We start from the raw sequence: 25,234 nt of genomic DNA on the forward strand, positions 1-25,234 counted from the left end.
GTGTACGCCAGACTGTTTCTTTAATTCTTGAAAAGGTTGCCTAAAACTACTTGGAAGTTACTGAGTTCCTTTGTAAAACCTCTGGAGACAGTACCTGGTATAGAGCAGGTTATTGGTCCTGGTTCATGAAGCAGAATTACATGGCTCTGGCCTGGCAAAGAAACTCCTACCACCATGAGAAGTTTAACGACTCTATTCACCTGCATCGTTGCCTTAATTGCTTAGAAATTATTGAAAAGGACGTTTCGGCGATCCGCGGTCTATTCCATGAATGCCATGATACTACAAACCTTGTCCTATGTTGAAAATGACAGTTTGGAGAGTGGCTTTTGAAAGTGTTTAAATCAAAACGCAGAGGTTTCTCCAGTTTCTTTCTGCACTGCATATCCTTTCCAACGACTCGGCCAGCGCCACTCTTCAGATGACTAATTCAGTAATTCTCATGCGTATCCTCCCCTACAGAAACCACCAATCACCAACCAGGACTGCCACACCCCATGGACATCTAGAATCTACCATATGTGCCCCACTTGGAAGGCTGTCCCATGCATGAAAACTTTCTGATTTTTTCAAAACAAGTTACCTCTGAATGGTTTGAACTTGTTCTCCAGGTCAAATTCTTGTCTTCCTAGCCGGGATAGGTCAATTCGAAGGTCGGGGCATATGGTATATTCCTCAATTGTTTTGCTGATCTGGTAGATTTTGTCTGAGACGACATCTGGTGCAGGACCTAAAATTTGACACCCATAATGTGTTTATTTTGAAGACTCCAGAATTCCTATCAGAGAAACATCACTGGCCCCCTGCACTAGCGAGGAGGGGCTCGTTTGTTCTCTACACAATGAACAGAGTCACAGTTCAATTAGACCATGTATCTCCCGCATTGTAGTCATTCACTCTGAAGGATATTTGATCAGCCCCCTCCCCCCCGCTGTTCTGTGTAGATGAACAACCCACATGTTTGTTTTAATTCACTTCTAAGCAATGATACACACACTCTAAAAATAGTTTCGCACCTGCTGGGGAGACCCGGTTATGTAATCAGCTTTGTTCAGGATATGAGACAAACAGGATATATACTTGACAGAAGTAGGAGATCCAGATTTAAACCACAGCTCCCCAAGCACCTCAAAAAAATTTATTTCTACTCTGCACTGTCTCATTGTCTCATTGATATGTGACGTTCTCCAAATAAGTTCATTGTTTTTCCCAGTCTGAATTCACCATCATGACTTAATTTTTAAAAATGATAGGGAGCTAAAACAACCGATATATTGGTGACAGCGATGGAGTTAAATGAGTTTAAATGAGCCGAGCATGAAGTCAGTAGTTATAGTTTTCTCCTCTTTTTAAACACTTGTATCTTCACACAAGCCTTAGTCAGTTTTTGCTTGGTCTTGAAAAATGTTAAGAATTAGGTATGTAGATAGATAGATAGATAGATAGATAGATAGATAGATAGATAGATAGATGATAGATAGATACATGATAGATAGATGATAGATAGATAGATGATAGATGATAGATAGATAGATAGATGATAGATAGATAGATAGATAGATAGATAGATAGATAGATGATAGATAGATAGATAGATAGATAGATAGATAGATAGATAGATAGATAGATAAATTGCATGGTGTAGCTGGTCTTAGAGACTTTGTAGATTCATCTTCTTCCCGCCCTTTATCCCCTAGTTTTACCCCCTATCACTAGATAAGAGAAAAATAAGGAGAGAGAGAGAGAGAGAGAGAGAGAGAGAGAGAGAGAGAGAGGCTTCTTCTTTGAGCACAACTACTAGCAAACCACAGTCAACCCTCCCTGATTGGCCAACCACCACCAGCCCTGCCTCTCAGGACCCTAGCATTTACATGCCCTCCGCAAAGTACCCAGAATTCCAAATGTCACACAGTCACGGAAACTATCTGCAGCTCTGCTAAAGCCCAAGGCAAATCATAGTCAGCTGCTGTGAAGCAGCCCCCTACCCCACACCTGGGATTAAAACAGAAACATTCTTATGATATTTCTGTGGCTTTTTTAAGAAATCAAAATTCCATAATTCTCACAGAATGGCCTACACTGTAAAAGACAGCTAGGTAGTTTTGTGTGTGAGTTATAGTTGCTGACTATATTGTAACTTTCTACTGAACAGAAATTGCTTCTAGATTTACCTCATTTCCCACCCCACAAAGCTATACCGTCCAATATGATGACCACCCACCATACTTAGCTACTGAGTACCAAAAATGTTGCTATTCAAACTAAAATTGTAAATTGCTACAATTGTAAAATGCATATCAAAATTGTAAGTTAGTTATAGGTTATAATAATGTTTTGTATTTTTATATTGAAATATTTTGATACAGTATGTTTAATAAATTATATTACACAGATGTTTTTCTTAACATTTTATTACAAATATAAGAAAATGTAACAATATATACCATTCATAATGCATTCCTATTGAAGGAAGCTGCCTTCCTAGAATAGGAGACAATAAAGAGGATAAAAGAGAATGACAAGGCAGCACCCCAGCACGACCGGCAGGAGAGCTTCACAGGTTACACCAACAGTTGTTTCACGTGGGACAAAAAATCTTCAAGTACACAAAAGAGCCTGGCAGATGGACCAGTCTGTAAGGTGCTTGGCCACACAACCATGAGGACCTGAGCTTGGATCCTCAGCAAAATCATAACCAAAAAGCCAGGCATAGCAATTCACATTTGTAACCCTAGCTCAAGGGGATCAGGGCAGGGAAAAAGGCGGAGGAGTGAGCTCACTAGCCAGCCAAGCTAGCCAATCAGTGGATTCCTGATTTAGTGAGGGAGACCTGTCTCAAAGAACAAGGTGGGCAGTGGCAGAGAAAGGACAATGATGTCAACTTCTGGCCTTCATGTATGCACATAATTGCACATATGTATATGCACACACATACAAACACACTCACACACTCATACATACTCACACACACATACACACACACATTCACATACTCACACACTCACATACACACACATTCACATACACATACTCACACACACATACACACACACACTCACACACATACACATACACACATTCACACACACACACTCACATACACACACACATACTCACACATAATTGAAAAGAATAAAAATTAAATAATTTAAGAGTATTTTAAAATTGTAAGGGGTGTGTGTGTGTGTGTGTGTGTGTGTGTGTGTGTGTGTGTGTAGGTTTGTACACATGAATACAGGTGTCCACAGAGGCCAGAGGGTTTGAGTCCACTGAAGGCAGAGTTCCAGACAACTGTGAGTCATATAACATGGTGCTGGGAATCAAACTTGGGTCCTGTGGAAAGGCAGGGAATGCATGCTCTTAACTATTGGACCATCTCTCTAGGCCCCCCTTTAATATTCTTTATCCTTCACAAAAGTTTTTTAAAAGTGAGTCTTGTTCTGTGTTTGAATTTTTAAGTTGCCAGACTAAAGAAGGTTTTACTAACACACACACACACACACACACACACACACACACACACACAAGCACGCACATGCACATGTTCCAGGTGCCATACTGTATTATTTGGCTGCATGTATCATTTTTATGAAGTCTGAAGTCTAATGCCAAAGCACACTGGATTCTGAAGCTAAAGCAAGTTCTAGCCAGTTACATGATGATCTGTGACATCACTTGGCCACCCGTGCTGATTTCCTCAGACTCAGGGGCACATCTGAGCCAAGTACAATGACATATAAGTAAGAAGATGACATACTGAAACCATCATTCCACAGGCTAGCTAAGAACATTTTAGTGTTTTAAAAGCTCCTTAACATGCTCCATCCCTGTGACTTCCACTTACTGTCACCACTGTCACTATTCCCTTAAATCCTTCTGAAACTGTCACACTGGAGCTCCTGCAATGCACAAAAGCATAACCCACCTGCCTGACTCTGGACCCATCCCGTGTTCTTACATGGGTGCTTTCTATAACCTAATCCCAGAACATCAGTCTAATCCTAGCTGTATTGGGTTTTGGTCTTAGACAGGACTATGTAGTCCTCCTGTGAGCCTACATGTATGAAAACTTACATATAATATATCGGGTATGTTATATGGAGCTTAACACTCAAAAACACAAGTAGGGTAGTCTCTCTCTCTCTCTCTCTCTCTCTCTCTCTCTCTCTCTCTCTCTCTCTCTCTCTCAACTGAAGTCAGAGAGCCTGGTGAATCTTTGTTTTTATGATCTACTTTTCATTTTGTGTATAGATGTGTCACCTTGATGCACCACGTGTCTTTAATGACCACAGCATCCAGAAGAGGGCATCATGTTCCCCTGGAACTAGAGTTACAGACATTGTCAGCTGCCATGTGGCTGCTGCAGTATTTCACATAAGAGAGTGTCCTCCAGGTCCATCCATGTTGTGGCAAATGAAAGTACATCCCTTTCTAAGGCTGATGATACCCCATCATGTGTCTATTACATTCTTCATCTACTCAACTATGAACAGATACTCTGGTTGTTTCAATATCTTACCTACTGTTGATAACGCTACAAAGAGAAGGGGAGTGCAGATTTCCTTGCACTGCAGAGATCCAACATTTAGAGTCAGAAGAGAAATGGCTTGCTCCATACTGTCCTCTTAATGGTTATACCAGTCTGTGTTCTTGCCAACTATTCTAGGCCTCTCCTTCTCCCTGTCCTCTCCAACATTTATCTCTTACTATTTTTATAGTAAATAGAAGGCAGTAATTGTCCATATGATTCTTGAATTTGTTATCTTCTTATCTAGCATGTGTTCTACCTAAAGAATGCTCCACATGTCGTGGGGAAGAACATACCCTGCTGTCATGAGACAGCAAATTCTATTCATGACTGGGAGGTCTATTAGGCACAAGGTATAGTTCAAATCCCATATTTTATAGAAAACTTTCTGCTTGTTGACCTAACCACTGTTGAAAATGGGATATTGAAGTATCCTACTATTGTTATCCCGCTACCCATTTCTTCCTTTGTATCCATTGAGATTTCCTTAAGTATTGAGGAGTCTCAGCACTGAGCATGTATACACTCATAATTCTTTTTTTTTTTTTTTTTTTTTTTTTTTTTTTTTTTTTTTTTATTAATTTTTTTTTTTTTATTAACTTGAGTATTTCTTATATACATTTCGAGTGTTATTCCCTTTCCCGGTTTCCGGGCAAACATCCCCCTCCCCCCTCCCCTTCCTTATGGGTGTTCCCCTCCCAACCCTCCCCCCATTGCCGCCCTCCCCCCATAGTCTAGTTCACTGGGGGTTCAGTCTTAGCAGGACCCAGAGCTTCCCCTTCCACTGGTGCTCTTACTAGGATATTCATTGCTACCTATGGGGTCAGAGTCCAGGGTCAGTCCATGTATAGTCTTTAGGTAGTGGCTTAGTCCCTGGAAGCTCTGGTTGCTTGGCATTGTTGTACTTTTGGGGTCTCGAGTCCCTTCAAGCTCTTCCAGTTCTTTCTCTGATTCCTTCAATAGGGGACCTATTCTCAGTTCAGTGGTTTGCTGCTGGCATTCGCCTCTATATTTGCTGTATTCTGGCTGTGTCTCTCAGGAGCGATCTACATCCGGCTCCTGTCGGTCTGCACTTCTTTGCTTCATCCATCTTGTCTAATTGGGTGGCTGTATATGTATGGGCCACATGTGGGGCAGGCTCTGAATGGGTGTTCCTTCAGTCTCTGTTTTAATCTTTGCCTCTCCCTTCCCTGCCAAGGGTATTCTTTTTCCTCATTTAAAGAAGGAGTGAAGCATTCACATTTTGATCATCCGTCTTGAGTTTCGTTTGTTCTAGGGATCTAGGGTAATTCAAGCATTTGGGCTAATAGCCACTAATCAATGAGTGCATACCATGTATGTCTTTCTGTGATTGGGTTAGCTCACTCAGGATGATATTTTCCAGTTCCAACCATTTGCCTACGAATTTCATAAACTCGTTGTTTTTGATAGCTGAGTAATATTCCATTGTGTAGATGTACCACATTTTCTGTATCCATTCCTCTGTTGAAGGGCATCTGGGTTCTTTCCATTTTCTGGCTATTATAAATAAGGCTGCGATGAACATAGTGGAGCACGTGTCTCTTTTATATGTTGAGGCATCTTTTGGGTATATGCCCAAGAGAGGTATAGCTGGATCCTCAGGCAGTTCAATGTCCAATTTTCTGAGGAACCTCCAGACTGATTTCCAGAATGGTTTTACCAGTCTGCAATCCCACCAACAATGGAGGAGTGTTCCTCTTTCTCCACATCCTCGCCAGCATCTGCTGTCACCTGAGTTTTTGATCTTAGCCAATCGCACTGGTGTGAGGTGAAATCTCAGGGTTGTTTTGATTTGCATTTCCCTTATGACTAAAGATGTTGAACATTTCTTTAGGTGTTTCTCCGCCATTCGGCATTCCTCAGCTGTGAATTCTTTGTTTAGCTCTGAACCCCATTTTTTAATAGGGTGATTTGTTTCCCTGCGGTCTAACTTCTTGAGTTCTTTGTATATTTTGGATATAAGGCCTCTATCTGTTGTAGGATTGGTAAAGATCTTTTCCCAATCTGTTGGTTGCCGTTTTGTCCTAACCACAGTGTCCTTTGCCTTACAGAAGCTTTGCAGTTTTATGAGATCCCATTTGTCGATTCTTGATCTTAGAGCGTAAGCCATTGGTGTTTTGTTCAGGAAATTTTTTCCAGTGCCCATGTGTTCCAGATGCTTCCCTAGTTTTTCTTCTATTAGTTTGAGTGTGTCTGGTTTGATGTGGAGGTCCTTGATCCACTTGGACTTAAGCTTTGTACAGGGTGATAAGCATGGATCGATCTGCATTCTTCTACATGTTGACCTCCAGTTGAACCAGCACCATTTGCTGAAAATGCTATCTTTTTTCCATTTGATGGTTTTGGCTCCTTTGTCAAAAATCAAGTGACCATAGGTGTGTGGGTTCATTTCTGGGTCTTCAATTCTATTCCATTGGTCTATCTGTCTGTCTCTGTACCAATACCATGCAGTTTTTATCACTATTGCTCTGTAATACTGCTTGAGTTCAGGGATAGTGATTCCCCCTGAAGTCCTTTTATTGTTGAGGATAGCTTTAGCTATCCTGGGTTTTTTGTTATTCCAGATGAATTTGCAAATTGTTCTGTCTAACTCTTTGAAGAATTGGATTGGTATTTTGATGGGGATTGCATTGAATCTGTAGATTGCTTTTGGTAAAATGGCCATTTTTACTATATTAATCCTGCCAATCCATGAGCATGGGAGATCTTTCCATCTTCTGAGGTCTTCTTCAATTTCTTTCCTCAGTGTCTTGAAGTTCTTATTGTACAGATCTTTTACTTGCTTGGTTAAAGTCACACCGAGGTACTTTATATTATTTGGGTCTATTATGAAGGGTGTCGTTTCCCTAATTTCTTTCTCGGCTTGTTTCTCTTTTGTATAGAGGAAGGCAACTGATTTATTTGAGTTAATTTTATACCCAGCCACTTTGCTGAAGTTGTTTATCAGCTTTAGTAGTTCTCTGGTGGAACTTTTGGGATCACTTAAATATACTATCATGTCATCTGCAAATAGTGATATTTTGACCTCTTCTTTTCCGATCTGTATCCCTTTGATCTCCTTTTGTTGTCTGATTGCTCTGGCTAGAACTTCAAGAACTATATTGAATAAGTAGGGAGAGAGTGGGCAGCCTTGTCTAGTCCCTGATTTTAGTGGGATTGCTTCAAGTTTCTCTCCATTTAGTTTAATGTTAGCAACTGGTTTGCTGTATATGGCTTTTACTATGTTTAGGTATGGGCCTTGAATTCCTATTCTTTCTAGGACTTTTATCATGAAGGGGTGTTGAATTTTGTCAAATGCTTTCTCAGCATCTAATGAAATGATCATGTGGTTCTGTTCTTTCAGTTTGTTTATATAATGGATCACGTTGATGGTTTTCCGTATATTAAACCATCCCTGCATGCCTGGGATGAAGCCTACTTGATCATGATGGATGATTGTTTTGATGTGCTCTTGAATTCGGTTTGCCAGAATTTTATTGAGTATTTTTGCGTCGATATTCATAAGGGAAATTGGTCTGAAGTTCTCTTTCTTTGTTGTGTCTTTGTGTGGTTTAGGTATAAGAGTAATTGTGGCTTCGTAGAAGGAATTCGGTAGGGCTCCATCTGTTTCAATTTTGTGGAATAGTTTGGATAATATTGGTATGAGGTCTTCTATGAAGGTTTGATAGAATTCTGCACTAAACCCGTCTGGACCTGGGCTCTTTTTGGTTGGGAGACCTTTAATGACTGCTTCTATTTCCTTAGGAGTTATGGGGTTGTTTAACTGGTTTATCTGTTCCTGATTTAACTTCGATACCTGGTATCTGTCTAGGAAATTGTCCATTTCCTGAAGATTTTCAAATTTTGTTGAATATAGGTTTTTATAGTAAGATCTGATGATTTTTTGAATTTCCTCCGAATCTGTAGTTATGTCTCCCTTTTCATTTCTGATTTTGTTAATTTGGACACACTCTCTGTGTCCTCTCGTTAGTCTGGCTAAGGGTTTATCTATCTTGTTGATTTTCTCAAAGAACCAACTTTTGGTTCTGTTGATTCTTTCTATGGTCCTTTTTGTTTCTACTTGGTTGATTTCAGCTCTGAGTTTGATTATTTCCTGCCTTCTACTCCTCCTGGGTGTATTTGCTTCTTTTTGTTCTAGAGCTTTTAGGTGTGCTGTCAAGCTGCTGACATATGCTCTTTCCTGTTTCTTTCTGCAGGCACTCAGCGCTATGAGTTTTCCTCTTAGCACAGCTTTCATTGTGTCCCATAAGTTTGAGTATGTTGTATCTTCATTTTCATTAAATTCTAAAAAGTTTTTAATTTCTTTCTTTATTTCTTCCTTGACCAGGTTATCATTGAGTAGAGCATTGTTCAATTTCCACGTATATGTGGGCATTCTTCCCTTATTATTATTGAAGACCAGTTTTAGGCCGTGGTGGTCCGATAGCACGCATGGGATTATTTCTATCTTTCTGTACCTGTTGAGGCCCGTTTTTTGACCAATTATATGGTCAATTTTGGAGAAAGTACCATGAGGAGCTGAGAAGAAGGTATATCCTTTTGCTTTAGGATAGAATGTTCTATAAATATCCGTTAAGTCCATTTGGCTCATGACTTCTCTTAGTCTGTCTACATCACTGTTTAATTTCTGTTTCCATGATCTGTCCATTGATGAGAGTGGGGTGTTGAAATCTCCCACTATTATTGTGTGAGGTGCAATGTGTGTTTTGAGCTTTAGTAAGGTTTCTTTTACGTATGTAGGTGCCCTTGTATTTGGGGCATAGATATTTAGGATTGAGAGTTCATCTTGGTTGATTTTTCCTTTGATGAATATGAAGTGTCCTTCCTTATCTTTTTTGATGACTTTTAGTTGGAAATTGATTTTATTTGATATTAGAATGGCTACTCCAGCTTGCTTCTTCTGACCATTTGCTTGGAAAGTTGTTTTCCAGCCTTTCACTCTGAGGTAGTGTCTGTCTTTGTCTCTGAGGTGTGTTTCCTGTAGGCAGCAGAATGCAGGGTCCTCGTTGCGTATCCAGTTTGTTAATCTATGTCTTTTTATTGGGGAGTTGAGGCCATTGATATTGAGAGATATTAAGGAATAGTGATTATTGCTTCCCGTTATATTCATATTTGGATGTGAGGTTATGTTTGTGTGCTTTCATTCTCTTTGTTTTGTTGCCAAGACGATTAGTTTCTTGCTTCTTCTAGGGTATAGCTTGCCTCCTTATGTTGGGCTTTACCATTTATTATCCTTTGTAGTGCTGGATTTGTAGAAAGATATTGTGTAAATTTGGTTTTGTCATGGAATATCTTGGTTTCTCCATCAATGTTAATTGAGAGTTTTGCTGGATACAGTAACCTGGGCTGGCATTTGTGTTCTCTTAGTGTCTGTATGACATCAGTCCAGGATCTTCTGGCCTTCATAGTTTCTGGCGAGAAGTCTGGTGTGATTCTGATAGGTCTCCCTTTATATGTTACTTGACCTTTTTCCCTTACTGCTTTTAATATTCTTTCTTTATTTTGTGCGTTTGGTGTTTTGACAATTATGTGACGGGAGGTGTTTCTTTTCTGGTCCAATCTATTTGGAGTTCTGTAGGCTTCTTGTATGTCTATGGGTATCTCTTTTTTTAGGTTAGGGAAGTTTTCTTCTATGATTTTGTTGAAGATATTTACTGGTCCTTTGAGCTGGGAGTCTTCACTCTCTTCTATACCTATTATCCTTAGGTTTGATCTTCTCATTGAGTCCTGGATTTCCTGTATGTTTTGGACCAGTAGCTTTTTCCGCTTTACATTATCTTTGACAGTTGAGTCAATGATTTCTATGGAATCTTCTGCTCCTGAGATTCTCTCTTCCATCTCTTGTATTCTGTTGGTGAAGCTTGTATCTACAGCTCCTTGTCTCTTCTTTTGGTTTTCTATATCCAGGGTTGTTTCCATGTGTTCTTTCTTGATTGCTTCTATTTCCATTTTTAATTCCTTCAACTGTTTGATTGTGTTTTCCTGGAATTCTTTCAGGGATTTTTGCGATTCCTCTCTGTAGGCTTTTACTTGTTTATTAATGTTTTCCTGTGCTTCCCTAAGTGTGTTCATGTCTTTCTTGAAGTCCTCCAGCATCATGATCAAATATGATTTTGAAACTAGATCTTGCTTTTCTGGTGTGTTTGGATATTCCATGTTTGTTTTGGTGGGAGAATTGGGCTCCGATGATGGCATGTAGTCTTGGTTTCTGTTGCTTGGGTTCCTGCGCTTGCCTCTCGCCATCAGATTATCTCTAGTGTTACTTTGTTCTGCTGTTTCTGACAGTGGCTAGACTGTCCTATAAGCCTGTGTGTCAGGAGTGCTGTAGACCTGTTTTCCTTTCTTTCAGTCAGTTATGGGGACAGAGTGTTCTGCTTTCGGGCGTGTAGTTTTTCCTCTCTACAGGTCTTCAGCTGTTCCTGTGGGCCTGTGTCTTGAGGTCACCAGGCAGCTTTCTTGCAGCAGAAAATTTGGTCTTACCTGTGGTCCCGAGGCTCAGGTTTGCTCGTGGGGTGCTGCCCAGGGGCTCTCTGCAGCGGCAGCAACCAGGAAGACCTGTGCCGCCCCTTCCGGGAGCTTCAGTGCACCAGGGTTCCAGATGGTCTTTGGCTTTTTCCTCTGGCGTCCGAGATGTGTGTGCAGGGAGCAGTCTCTTCTGGTTTCCAAGGCTTGTCCGCCTCTCTGAAGGTTTAGCTCTCCCTCCCACGGGATTTGGGTGCAGAGAACTGTTTATCTGGTCTGTTTCCTTCAGGGTCCTGCGGGGTCCTGCCGCTCCTGGGCCCTCCCCCACGGGAGCCCAGAGGCCTTATACAGTTTCCTCTTGCGCCAGGGATGTGGGCAGGGGTGAGCAGTGTTGGTGGTCTCTTCCGCTCTGCAGCCTCAGGAGTGCCCACCTGACCAGGCGGTTGGGTTTCTCTCTCACCGGGTCTGGGAGCAGAGAGCTGCTGCGGGCCGGGATCCGCGGGTACACTCATAATTCTTATGGGTTCTTAGTGAACTGTTCCCTTTGTCATTGCGCGGTGGCCTTATTTTTACCTTGTAATTATTATTTAGCTTGAGTTATATTTTACCTAAGTGTTACCAGCCCTGATTTCCTTTGGTGTCTATCTTCCAGAACTATCCTTTTCTGCCCCTTCCCTTTTGGCTCACATATGCTCTTAGAGCTTCAAAGAGTCAACAACAGGCAGCAAGGGGATGGCTCTTTTTTGTAGCCATCCAGCCACTCTGCGTATTTTAACTGAAGAGGTTAATCCATGTACGTTCTGGGGTATTGCTCATAGTACTCACCCCACACACTCAGATGGCTGGTCTCTGGGTGTTTCCTCGGCTCTCTGTTGCTTACTTCCACTCTGTGTGTCTCCTTTTATGGTTTGGTGATTTTTCTATACTATTAAGTGTTGATTATGTCCTCAACACTCGTAGATGTGCTCTAGGTTTTCCTTGTGGTGTGTGTGTGTGTGTGTGTGTGTGTGTGTGTGTGAGTGTGAGTATGTGTACGTGTGTGTGAGTGTTCATGAATGTGTCTGGGTCTGTGTGTGTTCTGGTGTGTGTATCTGTGGGTATATTAACATTCAATATGAATGTTACAAATACTTTATTTTTAAATAATGTACAAAGTGGCCATGGGGAGGAACAATAACAAATTATTCTTCCAGTACACTGTTGTGCTGTTTTCCCTGGTGCCAGGAATAATTCACAGTAATAACTGTTTTTTTTATTAAAATTTAGCTTATGCTCTCATAAAGCAAACATGCCCAATATTCTAGATTTAAAAAGATTGAAGAGTCTTAGGGAACCAATGCACCGTTCTGGTGGGCATCTTTTATTTTTCAAATGAAACAGCTGTGAATAACACTTTGACAATCGCCACAAGGGAAAGTGACTGGAGATTGGGTGTCAGGTGGTTTAGGAGGGTTGGTGTTATTTTTGTTAGATACGTGTGATGGTTAATCTTCATTGTCATCTGGACTGGATTTGGAATCACTTAGGAGACACAACTCTTAAGGGTGTTTCTACAAAGGTTAACTGAAGAGGACAGGTCCACCCCAAGTGCAGGGCACCATTCCACAGACTGAGATCTCACACTGAATAAAGGTGAAATACAAATTGCTCCCCTCCCTTTTCACTCCCCACAACCCCCCTCAGCAGCCTCACATTCCTTCCTGGGGGCCTTCCCTGCTACAGTGAACTGTGTCCTCAGACTGTGAGCTAAAATGAAACCTTCTTTCCTGAAGTTGCTTCATGTCAGGAGTTTGTCACAAGAAAAGTAAACAGCACAGCCTGTTACTATAGTTTTGGGGGAATGGGTCTTTGAAAAAATGAAGACAAAAATATTTAGGTATGGAGTGTCTTCATGTTCAATTTTGCCTTAAAATATCGCAGGGGGTGGACATGATTACCAATATGAGAAAAGTACAGGATGGATAGCTGGAGTCCATTTATGACACACTGTACACTTCTATAAATTTAAGAACAAATTAAAGGTATATATATATATATATATATATATACCTTTATATATATACACTAAAGGTATATATATATATACATATATATATATATATATATATATATATTCCCACTGAGATCGAGACCTAGACTAAAAATCATTTGTCTCTCTGAGCAGCCTGTGACCTTCCACAGTAACCCAGCCTCCTGGAGTTCCAATTTGTTTCTTTGAAGAAGGAAAGGGGTGTTTTAAATGGCCCTTGGGGTATTTTCTAACTTTAAAATTCAGAGTCCTCGTATATCAGATAACTGTCAACTACCCAGTCCTTGACTTGGCTGAAGCATACAGGTGATCAAGAGACTAGCCCTGTGCATATGAGAGGCTATATGTTACTTCCTTGGAATCATATCACCTTGGGCATCTCATTGAATTTTTCTGAGCTGACTCCTCTCCACTTTGCCTGCCTACCATCAGAGAGTATGATAATATATGAGAAACGGTATCAGTTAAGGCATATTTGGAACCACATACCTCCATTAGCAACATTAAACTTCACTCCAAACTCTCCCCCTGGTCCTCCAGGACAGTGGCTGGCTGTTAGGATGATCCCACCAGCTGCTTTGATCTTCCTGATAATGCAGGAGACTGCAGGTGTCGACAAGATGCCATTCTGCCCAATAATCAGCCGACCAATCTAAAAACGTACAGCAAAAAGTCAGTTCATGGAATTGAAGGCATTTTGACAGGAAAGTAGCCCAGGACCTGTCAAGAGGTAATCAATCTCCTAGCCAAAGGAGTTGAACAGACTCTGTGTTAGGAAAGCTGAATAAAAGGAGCATTGTCTGCCCCACCCAAAGTCTCCAAGTCTATTCGGGGTAGTCGTATATAGTCTTCCACTGCCAACTAATAATTACTTAAGGATCGTTGGCTTCTGGTGGTTTGAAATATCTACGTTTGATGACCAACAGGTTTGCTCACATAAGTTCTTAACTTTAGGTCTGACTAAGAAACTATAATGATGAAGGTATTAGAAATGGCAAAGAAAAGGGAGAGGATTGCTTCCTACTTCTCTTGCTTCTTCTGTGTGATACTTTACTCTTGATTGCCACATTGATGCCATTTAGAATCACCATGGAAACAAGTCTCCAGGCACATCAGTAAGGGATTGTCTAGATTAAGTTCAATGAGGGAGACCTGCCTTAAATGCCTTGGTCTTAGACTAGATAAAAAGAAAAGAAGCCACAGAGCAGAAGCACATGTAACTCTCTGCTCCCTGACTGAGCGTTCAACGCTGCCAGTTACATCCTGCTCTTGTTGCCATGCCTTTGAGTTTCTACTCCAATGTAAGAGACAGAAACTAGGACAGCCCTCTGAAATGTAGTATGCACAGTCCCTATGTTGCATTGTTTTCTGTTTTTCTGATAAATTTTCTTTCTCACACATCATCACCTAATACTTTCCATATTATTTCTTTAACCACTATGCATAATCCCCAAGAATTATTTACTCTAAATAACTCAGAACAAACCTGTGAGACAGTGAGTACATAGTAAATATCTGTGGATTGGTTAGCATTAAAACTAACGAACAGAGGAAGATGGGGGATTGCACACATGGTGATGTGATGGTTACCTTTGTCAACTTGACACAATTAGAACCACCTACAAAGCCTCAATAGGGTATTGTTTACATTGAATTGACTGGGGGCATGCCTGTAGGGGATGGTCTTAACTGATACGGGAAGGCTTAGCCCACTCTAGGTAGCACCATTCCCTAGGCAAGCTCCATAACTGTGTAAGAGTGGAGAAACCAAGATGAGCAGAAGCACAAAAAGCATGTATGGATTCATTTTTCTCTGTCCTTGACTGTGAGTAGGATGTGACTGAAGTTTCTGGCTTGACTTCCTCGCAGTGACGGAGTGTAGCCTGGAATGGAAAGTTGCTTTTGTCAGGGAATCTTATGACAATAGAAATGAAACTAGGACACATGGATGTCCAGACTGTCCCAGGTGGGGGCGGGGAGGGAGACTTGGATATCAGCTGCTATGCTACTAAAGGGGTGAAAGAAAAAAATAACACTACTCTAAGTAGAGAAGAATTAAAACATTGGAAAGCAGAACAGATGAATAAGTCCAGAGTGCAGTGAAGAGGGCTCAGCCACATCTGAGTGTCCTCTCCTCAAGGTGCTAGTGAGGGCTGCAGCAGGGTTGGGATCATAGTTTATGACAAAGAGAGATTTCCATAAAACTCACACTGTATTTTCTGTATCAGAACATTTCAGAGCTCTGAGGCAGGGAGATCAAAGCTACACCCAAGGTAGCTGCACTGGCAGAGGATGGGAGAGCAGTGGCAAGAAGTTCATTTATGAAGGTAATGGAAAGGGGTGCATATAATAAAAATATATATTATATGTGTGTGAGAGAGAATGTCATAAATTAAATACATAGTACATATAATTAATATACCTAATCAATTTAAAATAAATAAATTAATTTAAAAGACCTCACCCACTGAGGTAAGAGCTAAGCAGTTCTACAGGTAAATGTCCCTCCCTCCCTGTATGCTCAATCTGGGAACTCGAGGAAGCATAAGACACTTGAAGGAGTCTTACACATTAAAGTGACAGACAATCCTATTCATGAGGCCCCGGGAAAGAACAAACCATAGTAGAACAGGAAGTGAAGGAGGACTTGGAAATACTAAATGCTGCAAAATCAACAAAAGTTTGAGAATCTATCCACAGTTTTCAACAATAACTCAGAATTAGGAATAGTCTTAATTCTCCAATCAAAAGGCACAGAGTAGCAAACTCAGTTAAAAATAGGGGGAGGGGGAAGCTGGACATGGTGGAACAATGCCTTTATTCTCAGGAGTTGGGAGGTAGAGAGAAGAAGATCTCTGTGAGTTTGAGGCCAGGCTGTTCTTCATAAAGACAGGAGCCTAGTGAGACCCTACCTCAAAGGAAGAAACAAACAAAAAAACAAAATCCAGTATATTTGGTTGTTATAAGCAACACACAAACTTGCTAGCAAAGGCAGACACAGCCTTAGAGTGAACAGATGGTGAACACACATCCCAAAGCAAATGGAACCAGAAAGCATACAGGTATGGCCATACTAATATTGACAAAACAGGCTCAAAGCCAAAATCAATTGGAAGAGATCAAAAATGGTTCTCTGTCTAATGATGAACGGGACGATCAACCAAGCAAAAGTTACAGTTACAAAAAAGATACACGTGAAGCATTGGCCTACCCAATTTCATTACACAAAGACAAATAGTTGATGTAATGGCACAACCAACCTCAACACAGTGATAGAGGATAGCTCTAATGTGCCACTCTCACCAAGAGTCACACGCTCACCCACACCCCCTGGAAAAAAAAAAAAACAAAGAAGTATCAGAGTTAAGGAACAGAGGTCAGATAGACTAAATAAACTTCTGTGGAATATTCCACCCAAATACCCCAAAATACACATTCTACTCAGCTTTCCATGAAAACGTGTCCAAAGAAGACTGCATTTTAGGATACAAAGCAAGTCTTAACAAATATTAGAAATCCGAAGTAAATTCATCCATCTGATCACAATGAAATACACTAGATCTCAACAGCAAAAGGTCATGGGATGTACAAACTCAGAGATCAAGCAACACAGTACTGAATGATCATCAAGGAAATTGTGAGGAGAATTTAAAAATTTCTCAAACCAAAAGAATGCAATATACCAAAACATATGGTATATGATAAAAGACCTTTTAAGAAGAAAGTTTGCAACTATAAATGTGCAGTTTTAAAAAAAATAAGAAGTTAAACAACAGGAAAATTACTTAACGATGAACTCCAAAGTCCTAGAAAAACAAGACAAGACAAAATCAGTAGATAGAGAGAAATTATAAAAATAAGTAGAAATTAAATGATTAACAGAATATACAAAGAGTCAATGAAACAAAGAATTGGTTCTCCGATGAGATAAATAGGATTGCCAAGCTCCTAGCTAAACTAACTCAGAGAGAGAGAGAGAGAGAGAGAGAGAGAGAGAGAGAGAGAGAGAGAGCGAGCCACAAAGGCAGAAACAGAGAAAAAGCCCAATTTATTAATATTATTGATGATAAGGGAGACATTACAGCAAATACCAATAAAGCCCAAATCATTCGAGAATGTTTATAACATAGTCTAGTAAATCGGAATATCTTTAAAAAACTGATAAATTTCCAGATATATATGATACACCAAAATTAAAACAAGAGGATATAAACGACACAGCTAGATCTATAACGTGTGTGTGTGTGTGTGTGTGTGAGAGAGAGAGAGAGAGAGAGAGAGAGAGAGAGAGAAGATTGAAGCAGTAAAAAAAAAAAACAGTCAACTCTAAAAGGCCAGAGCTAGCCCCTGTTGAATTCTACCAGACCTTTAAAAAAAGAATTAACACAAGTATTCCAAATTTAGTTCAAAAAATAAAAAGGGAAGAATACAGTCCCCCATTTTCAAAGGCATAATCCCTCTAATACAAAACCAGTTAAGGATACCCCCCAAAAAGTGGAAAATTATAGCCAATATTCTTGATGAATACACATACAAAGATTCTCAATTAAAAAAAACTTCAAAACTGAATTCAACTAAACATTACTCACCACCACATTAGAGTCATTCCAGAAACCTAGAAGGTTTTGACACAGGTAGATCAATAAACGTGGTGCATTTCATCAACAGAATCAAGGATGAAAATCACATGATCATCATGACAGATGCAGAAAAAGCCTCGGAGTCCAACATCCTTTTCATGATGAAGCCCTGAAGAAACTCAGAATAGAAGGACCACACCAATATAGGAAAGAACATAAATGACCTTTACTCCACATTATTCTAAATGGGCAGGGGCTAAAATCATTCTTTGCAAAGTCAGAATGGAGCCAAAGATGTGCACTTTCTCTACCCTTATTCAATATGGTCCTTGAAGTCTTAGCCAGTGCAATAAGACAAGAGAAGAGAATGGATACAGTTGGGAAAGGAAGCAAATCATCCTGATCTGTACTTGCAGATGATATAATTCTGCACATGACAGATTCTGAAGATGCCACAGAAAAACTCTCAGCCCTGGTAGATGCTTTCAGCAAAAGCTGCAGGGCACAAACCAATACAAATCAACAGTTTTTTTCTGTCCCACAAACATGCATGCTGAGAAAGAAATCGGGAATGCAGCCCAATCCTTGAGAGCGTCAAAGAAATGAGTAAAAGAGTTAGGAATAAATCTAACTAAGGAAAAGAAAGATGGCTGCACTGAAAAGTTTACAACTCTGAAGAAAGAACTTGAGGAAGACACTAGCAGTACTTGGGGTGTAGATTAATTAATTAATTAATTAATCAAAGCAGTAAAACTAACTAATTATTTTTTACTAATTAACTACAATTAATTAAGAATTTTTTACTTATTTTACTTTAATAAGTAAAATTAATTAATTGATTAATCAATTAAATAAAAGGAAGATATAGTGAATTGGCATCAGTGAGAGAGGGACTGAGGCTCTATTACTAAAAGCTATTTAATGCACCGCCCTCCCCAAAGTCCCAGTGACATTCTTCACACAGAAATAGAAAACCAACCCTAAAATTCATGTGGAAATAGATGGACCACAAATAGCCTGAGGAAGAAGAACAGTGCTGGAGGGATCATCACCCCCGACTTTGTGTGCCACTGCAGCACCACAGTAAGAAAAACAGCACAGCACTGATACAAACAGCCATGGGCTCGACAGAACAGACGGAAGACCCAGACATACACCTCCTCCTCACAGTTACAGCTGCTTGCATTTGACAACATTTCAAAAGCATACATTATAGAAAGGACAGTTTCCTCAATAAACAGCACTAGGGAAACTGGCTGTCCATGTGGATATCTATGTGCAGAAACAAGAAACTAGAGCCCTACCTCTCACCCTGTACAGAAATCACTTCGAAACAGACGGAAGCCTTACTGTGAGACCTGAGACTCCAGGACTCTAGGAAAGCGTAGAACAATCACGTCAAGAGTAAGGCAAGGCAAGGAAAGGAGTCCAACAGCTCAGGACCAATCTCAAGAACTGGCAGATGGGTTGTATGAAATGTGAAACTCTTCACAACAAAGAAAACAGTCAAACAACAGAACAGGACGAAGTCTTTGCTAACTATATATCTGACAATGGATTAGTGTCTAGATGTAGGAATGACTATAAAATTTGAGGGAGACACTAAAAGATAAAATGAACTGGCAACATTAATGGAGTAGCAGTAGCTCTGTTACTAAAAGCTATCCAACCCAATCCCCCCACCCCGAAGTTACTAGCAAGCATGAAAAGCTGGACAGCATCCTTAGCCATCAAGGCAATTCAAATGAAAACTACACTGAGTCTCCAATCAGGCCATACCTACCATAAGGCAAACTAGTACAAGGAAAGTCACCAGACTAGCATAAATACCAAATGCCAGCCAGGGTCAGGGAGAAAGAAGCCAGCAGACCATGTTGGTGGGAATGTAAACTGGTATAACCTCTACAGAAAAAATTAACTGAACAGCCGTACCACTCCTCAGAGCATGCCCATGGGGTTGGGATTCCACAGAGACATTTGCAGTTCTGTGTTCACTGAAGTATGATTCACAACTGACAAAGTATGGGGTCATCCTGGGGGTCAGCATAAAGAAGAATGAAGGTATGGTCTTTGCTGAAAAATAGATGAGACTGGATGTAATTCCACCGGGCAAAATAAGCCAAAGTCAGTAAGATAGCATTACACTCTATTCTCCTGTGTGGATTCTAGATCTCAAAAAGAAGCATAAGACCATGTGTGTGCTTGGTGAGTGAGTGTGTGTGTGTGTGTGTGTGTGTGTGTGTGTGTGTGTGTATTAGTGAGTATGAGAATATGTTTGACTGAGTATAGGTGAGCGTGTGTGTGTGTGTGTGTGTGTGTATTAGTGAGTATGAGAATATGTTTGACTGAGTATGGGTGAGCGTGTGTGTGTGTGTGTGTGTGTGTGTGTGTATTAGTGAGTATGAGAATATGTTTGACTGAGTATGGGTGAGCGTGTGTGTGTGTGTGTGTGTGTGTGTGTGTGTGTGTGTGTGTGTGTGAATGACATGAACACAGAAGGAGACCGGCAGGGTGAGGGAGGGAGAGATGTGGGGGGACCCCGTATCAAAGTATACAACATACTTGAAAGAAACTGTCTTTGTGGAACCAACACTATGTCCAACGACTAAAAGCCAATGCAAGTGGGAGGTGTGAAGAGTGCAGAGGCTAAAAACCAGGAGAAGGCTGTCAGAGGCTAATAGTTTCCTGGTAGAGGTTGTAGAAATTAAGTTGTTCAGTTTGTCACTATAAAGTGCTAGTGACTTGTATTCATAATTGTTTGTCTGCCGCATCATCTACACTGACTCTGCTTTAAATGATCTCTCTTTTATAAAGTTTATTTATTATGTATACACAATATGCCTGTAGGCCAGAGAGGGCACCAGATTTCATTACAGATGGTTGTGAGCCACCATGTGGTTACTGGGAATTGAATTGAGGACCTCTGGAAAGCAGTCAGTGCTCTTAACTGCTGAGCCATCTCTCCAGCCCCTACACTGTTTTCTTGAAGAAAAAACATGTTTAGCTGGTAGACAGAAGGCTGAGGTAGAGCTCAGTGGCCGAGCATTTGCCTCGTGTGCTTCATGAAGTCATGGATTCCATCCCTGGCACAATAAATGAACTAGCTAACGAATAAGTTAGTAACATCGGAAATGGTGTATACATGTAGACACATCTTATAGTAAGTTTACTTAAAATGAAAGTTTTAAAATGATCTTGTCCACTAACAAAGAGCCAGTTAGACAGAGTATAGTGGGAATAAAACTTATGGAATATTACTTAGCCATTAAAAAGTAATTAGATCTTAATTGCCCAGTTGTGGCAAACACAGTTTGCTAACCAGCAGCCCACAAAAATTCAGTAGATGGCCACAGGAGAGTGAGGAGCAGTAGAAGTGGGGGAGAAGTAGGCTTCTGTCTTATTTAGGTTTCTGTTTCTGGAATAAACCCATGACCAAAATCAACTTAAGGAGGAAAGGGCTTGTTTCAGCTTACAACTCCTAGGAGCATTCCTTTCCTGAAGGAAGTCAGAGGGGTATTCAAGACAGGAAGCTGGAGTCAGGAGCTGTAGAAGAGGCCTTGGAGAAATGCTGCTACTGCTTCTTCCTCACTGCCCCACTACCTTTACTACACACCCAGGCTCACCTACTAAGGAATGACACTGCCCTTAGTAGGCTAGCCTTCCCTACATCCATTATCAATCAGGAAAATGCTCCACAGATGCCCCCCACCGGCCAACGCGATGGAAGCAATTCTTCTCTTGACATTCCTTCTTCTAGGCAAGCCTACTTTGTGTCAAGTTGACGGAACAACACAATGAACAAGGTATGATGGCCCAGTCTATGAGAGCCCAAGCAGCCTCTTTCCCTACCCACTCCTGGCATTGTCCAAGAGCTCATGAGGAGAGTGACCACTGCAGTAAAGAGGTTATTCATTAACTCAGAAGCATGATCGGTTCAGCTAGGCTGATCTGCCCTCCTTCCCTGCTGAGTGTCCAATCTGCTGATGGCAGAGATCAACCCCAAGTTCCAATGTGGCAGCGTTCCCTCGGGAGGGTGAACCAGGTAGCAGGTTGATTCATTTGGGCCAGTTCCATCATGGAAGGTCATCTCTTTGTAGTAACATGAACATACAGAGGGAAAGACACACACACACACATACAGACAGAGAGAGAGAGAGAGAGAGAGAGAGAGAGAGAGAGAGAGAGAGAGAAGACAGAAGCCAAGGTGGCTATGCTTGAGCAATGTGGCTACAAGCCCAGGAAGCCAAAGAGTGCCAGCCACCACCAGAAGCTAGAAGAGCCATGGAACAGATCCTTCCAGAGAGTCTCCAGGGAGCACGGCCCTGCCAGTGTCTTCATTTCAACTTCTGGGCTCCAGATCCGTGAGAAAGTAAGTTGCTGTTGTTTTAAGCTAAGTGGGTCATTCGTTATGGTAGACTTAACAAATTAATACAAAAGCTGCAAACGAATATAAAATCAGTACCCTTTTCTACAGCTGCCGCAACGAACTGTCAACAGCATAGTGGCTACAACAAGAGCTTTTGGCTTCTTGAGGTTCTGAAGACCTGAAGCACAAAACCAAGGTGCCCCCAAAGACACACATCCTCAAGTGGCCCCTGGAGAGGGGCCTCCAGCCCTTCTCTGGTTTCTGGTCTCTACCCATGACTCTGGTCTCTGTCTTCCCATCATCTTCTCCTCTGCTTGTCTATGTTGATTCCTCTTCTGTTAAACTTCCCTTTCCCAAGACAAAGTCTTGGACAAGTCAAGGCTTTCAACATCTAGCAATCGTTAAGATAAATGCACATTTGAGACATATGGATTAAAGGAAAGGAGTCTTGTACCATGTCTTAATTCTATCTCTACTGCTGTGATAAAACATCCGTGAACAAAAGCAACTTGGGAAGGAAATGATTTCTGTCAGATTATAATTTATAGTTCATCACTGAAAAAAATCAGGGCAGGGACTTAAGGCAGGAACCTGGATGCCTGAGCTGAAGCAAAAGCCATGGAGAAATAAACATTGGTTACTGTCTTTCTTCTTGTGACTTGCCCAATTTTCTTTTTTAATTAATTAATTAATTAATTAATTAATTAATTAATTGTATATATGTAGGTACACTGTAGCTGTTTTTAGACACACCAGGAGAGGGCATCAGTTCCCATTACAGATGATTGTGAGCCACCATGTAGTTGCTGGGAATTGAACTCAGGACCTCTAGAAGAGCAATCAGTGCTCTTAAACACTGAGCCACCCCTCCACCTCCCCAGAGTTGGTACCACCCAAGTGGGCTGGGCCATCTCAGACATGCCCACAGGTAAATATGATGATCTTATCCATTGCAGTCTCACTTCTCAGACACTTCTAGCTTGTGTCAAGTCAGGGAAGCAGGAGGCAAGATGTACTATTTAACATCTGTGAGCTTAGTGTCTTTATCTGCAAAGCCAAAAGTGTTCATTTAAGGTTCTAGAGGAAAAACTCTTTGAAAATTAGACATGGCCCAATATAATTCTAGTGTCTTCCCTAAACCCTGCACTTATTAAAATTATTTTTTTTCTAGATAGCAGATTCTCCTTTAATCCTCTGTCTCACTTTCTGAGAAAGTCCTAGAAATACCACCCTCTGTCTAAGTAGCAGCCTTGCAAAGAAACTGTGGTCTGCTTACCTAACTGGCTTTGACCCGGCATCCAGCACCGAAGGGCAACATCTGCCTGTGTCTCTGAGTAAAACCCAGGCTCAACTGGGGAGGACAAACTACGGTATGCTGAAGTCCCTACCCTCAACCTCTCACTGCATGGCTTTGTGTGGATCTAAGAATGACCCCAGCCAGCCCCTGAAGAATTGGACATCCCTGAAGGGATCTTATTATCACTACTTCAGCTCCTGCCTTGAAAGAAGGTGAGACCAATCCTAGTTCCTTGAGATTCACAGCACCGGAGGCAGGCAGGCAGAGGCGAACTCTCAGGGAAGTGACATTATCACCCAGGACTCCTCAGATGTGTAAATGGAGCACACACGTCTTCCCAGAGTCAGAGCTAAGGAGAGAGAGCGGTCTGGTCAGCCGGCTCCCACTCTGCTGGGACTTTAAATGCTTGGAGAAAGGGGACACGATGGTGACTCCTCACATCGCTTTGTGTTTGTTCTGCTAAGGACACCAAGACTCTCACCAAACCTTAGATATTGCTTGCTATATTGTTATTGTCTTCACCCAAGGACATGGCTAGAGATGAGGGAAGTGAGATGCCCTTGCATTGGTCACAGACCAGCATACTAAGATATAAACAGTATGACGCAAAGCCTCTCCTAATCACTTCCATTTCTTTCCATTGTGGGCCTACAACTAATTTATTTTTTTCATGTTCTTTTTCTCCTTTCAGAATGCTAACAACTGTTCTCCTAAATTAGATTTAGTATAAGTTCATTTTCTAATTAGCTCCAAGTAAAATCCTTGAGAGCAGAGACCTGCCATTTCAACCCTAAGGCTCAGTTTTCAGAGTAGATGCAGAACCTGGATGCTGAGTGAGTTCCCCGGTAACATAAAGCTAAGAAAAGCAGATTGGTCTCATGTGTGAACTCTCTAGAGAATCCTCCCTCCCCCAGTGTGACTCTCTTTCAGCTTTAAGCAAGACATTTGTTAAAAGGGAGAAAATTATGGCACTCCTCGGTGTCTCCCACTCCCGAGGTCACTGCCCCAGAGTGGAATCACATGGCTTAATGGGCTATATCCCAGAGATCAGTCAGGGAAAGTGAAGAGAGCAATAGACAGATACTTTCTCCATGCTTCACAGAGTGTTCTGCAGGGCCACACAGATACCACAGTGTCCCCCTGTGAGGTACTGTAGCTAGTAATGTATACAAAGACGCCTGTTTCCTGTCTTCTTTGTTTAACACATACACACACACACACAGCACACACTCACACACTCACACGTACTCAAACAAACACACACACTCACACACACACTCACACACTCAAACACACACTCACAGACTCAAACACACACTCACAGACTCAAACACACACTCACAGACTCAAACACACACTCACACATACTCACACAAACACATGCACACTCACACACACTCACACACACATACTCAAACACACACACTCACACACACTCACACACACTCATACACACTCAAACACACACATACTCACACACACACTCACACTCAAACACACACTCAAACACACACACTCACACACTCACACACCCTCAAACAAACACACACACTCACACACTCAAACATACACACTCACACACACATACACACATATACACTCATACACACTCACACACACTCACACACACACTCAAACACACACATACACTCACACACACTCATACACTCAAACACACACACTCACACACTCAAACACACACACTCAAACACACACTCACACACTCATACACACTCAAACACACACTCACACACTCATACACACTCAAACACACACTCACACACACTCAAACACACATACTCACACACTCAAACACACACTCACACACTCAAACACACACTCAAACACACACATTCAAACACACTCAAACACACACACTCACACACACACATTCACACACACACAAACACACACACACTCAAACACACACACACACACACACACACACACA

At 41.3% G+C, this 25,234-nt stretch overlaps 1 protein-coding gene across 2 annotated transcripts in view; it reads right to left on the minus strand.

The window, feature by feature from the left end:
* The window catches only part of Pgm5 (phosphoglucomutase 5), a 187,773-nt gene that overhangs the window by 145,763 nt on the left and 16,776 nt on the right, over window positions 1-25,234 (minus strand). For both annotated transcript variants that reach the window (NM_001191953.3, XM_087588861.1), the window contains 2 exon segments: window positions 584-730; window positions 13,530-13,692. In NM_001191953.3, coding sequence (NP_001178882.1) covers window positions 584-730; window positions 13,530-13,692 — 310 coding nt within the window.

This window comes from Rattus norvegicus, chromosome 1 (genome assembly GCF_021556685.1).
Source record: "Rattus norvegicus strain SHRSP/BbbUtx chromosome 1, alternate assembly SHRSP_T2T, whole genome shotgun sequence".
NCBI lineage: Eukaryota > Metazoa > Chordata > Mammalia > Rodentia > Muridae > Rattus > Rattus norvegicus.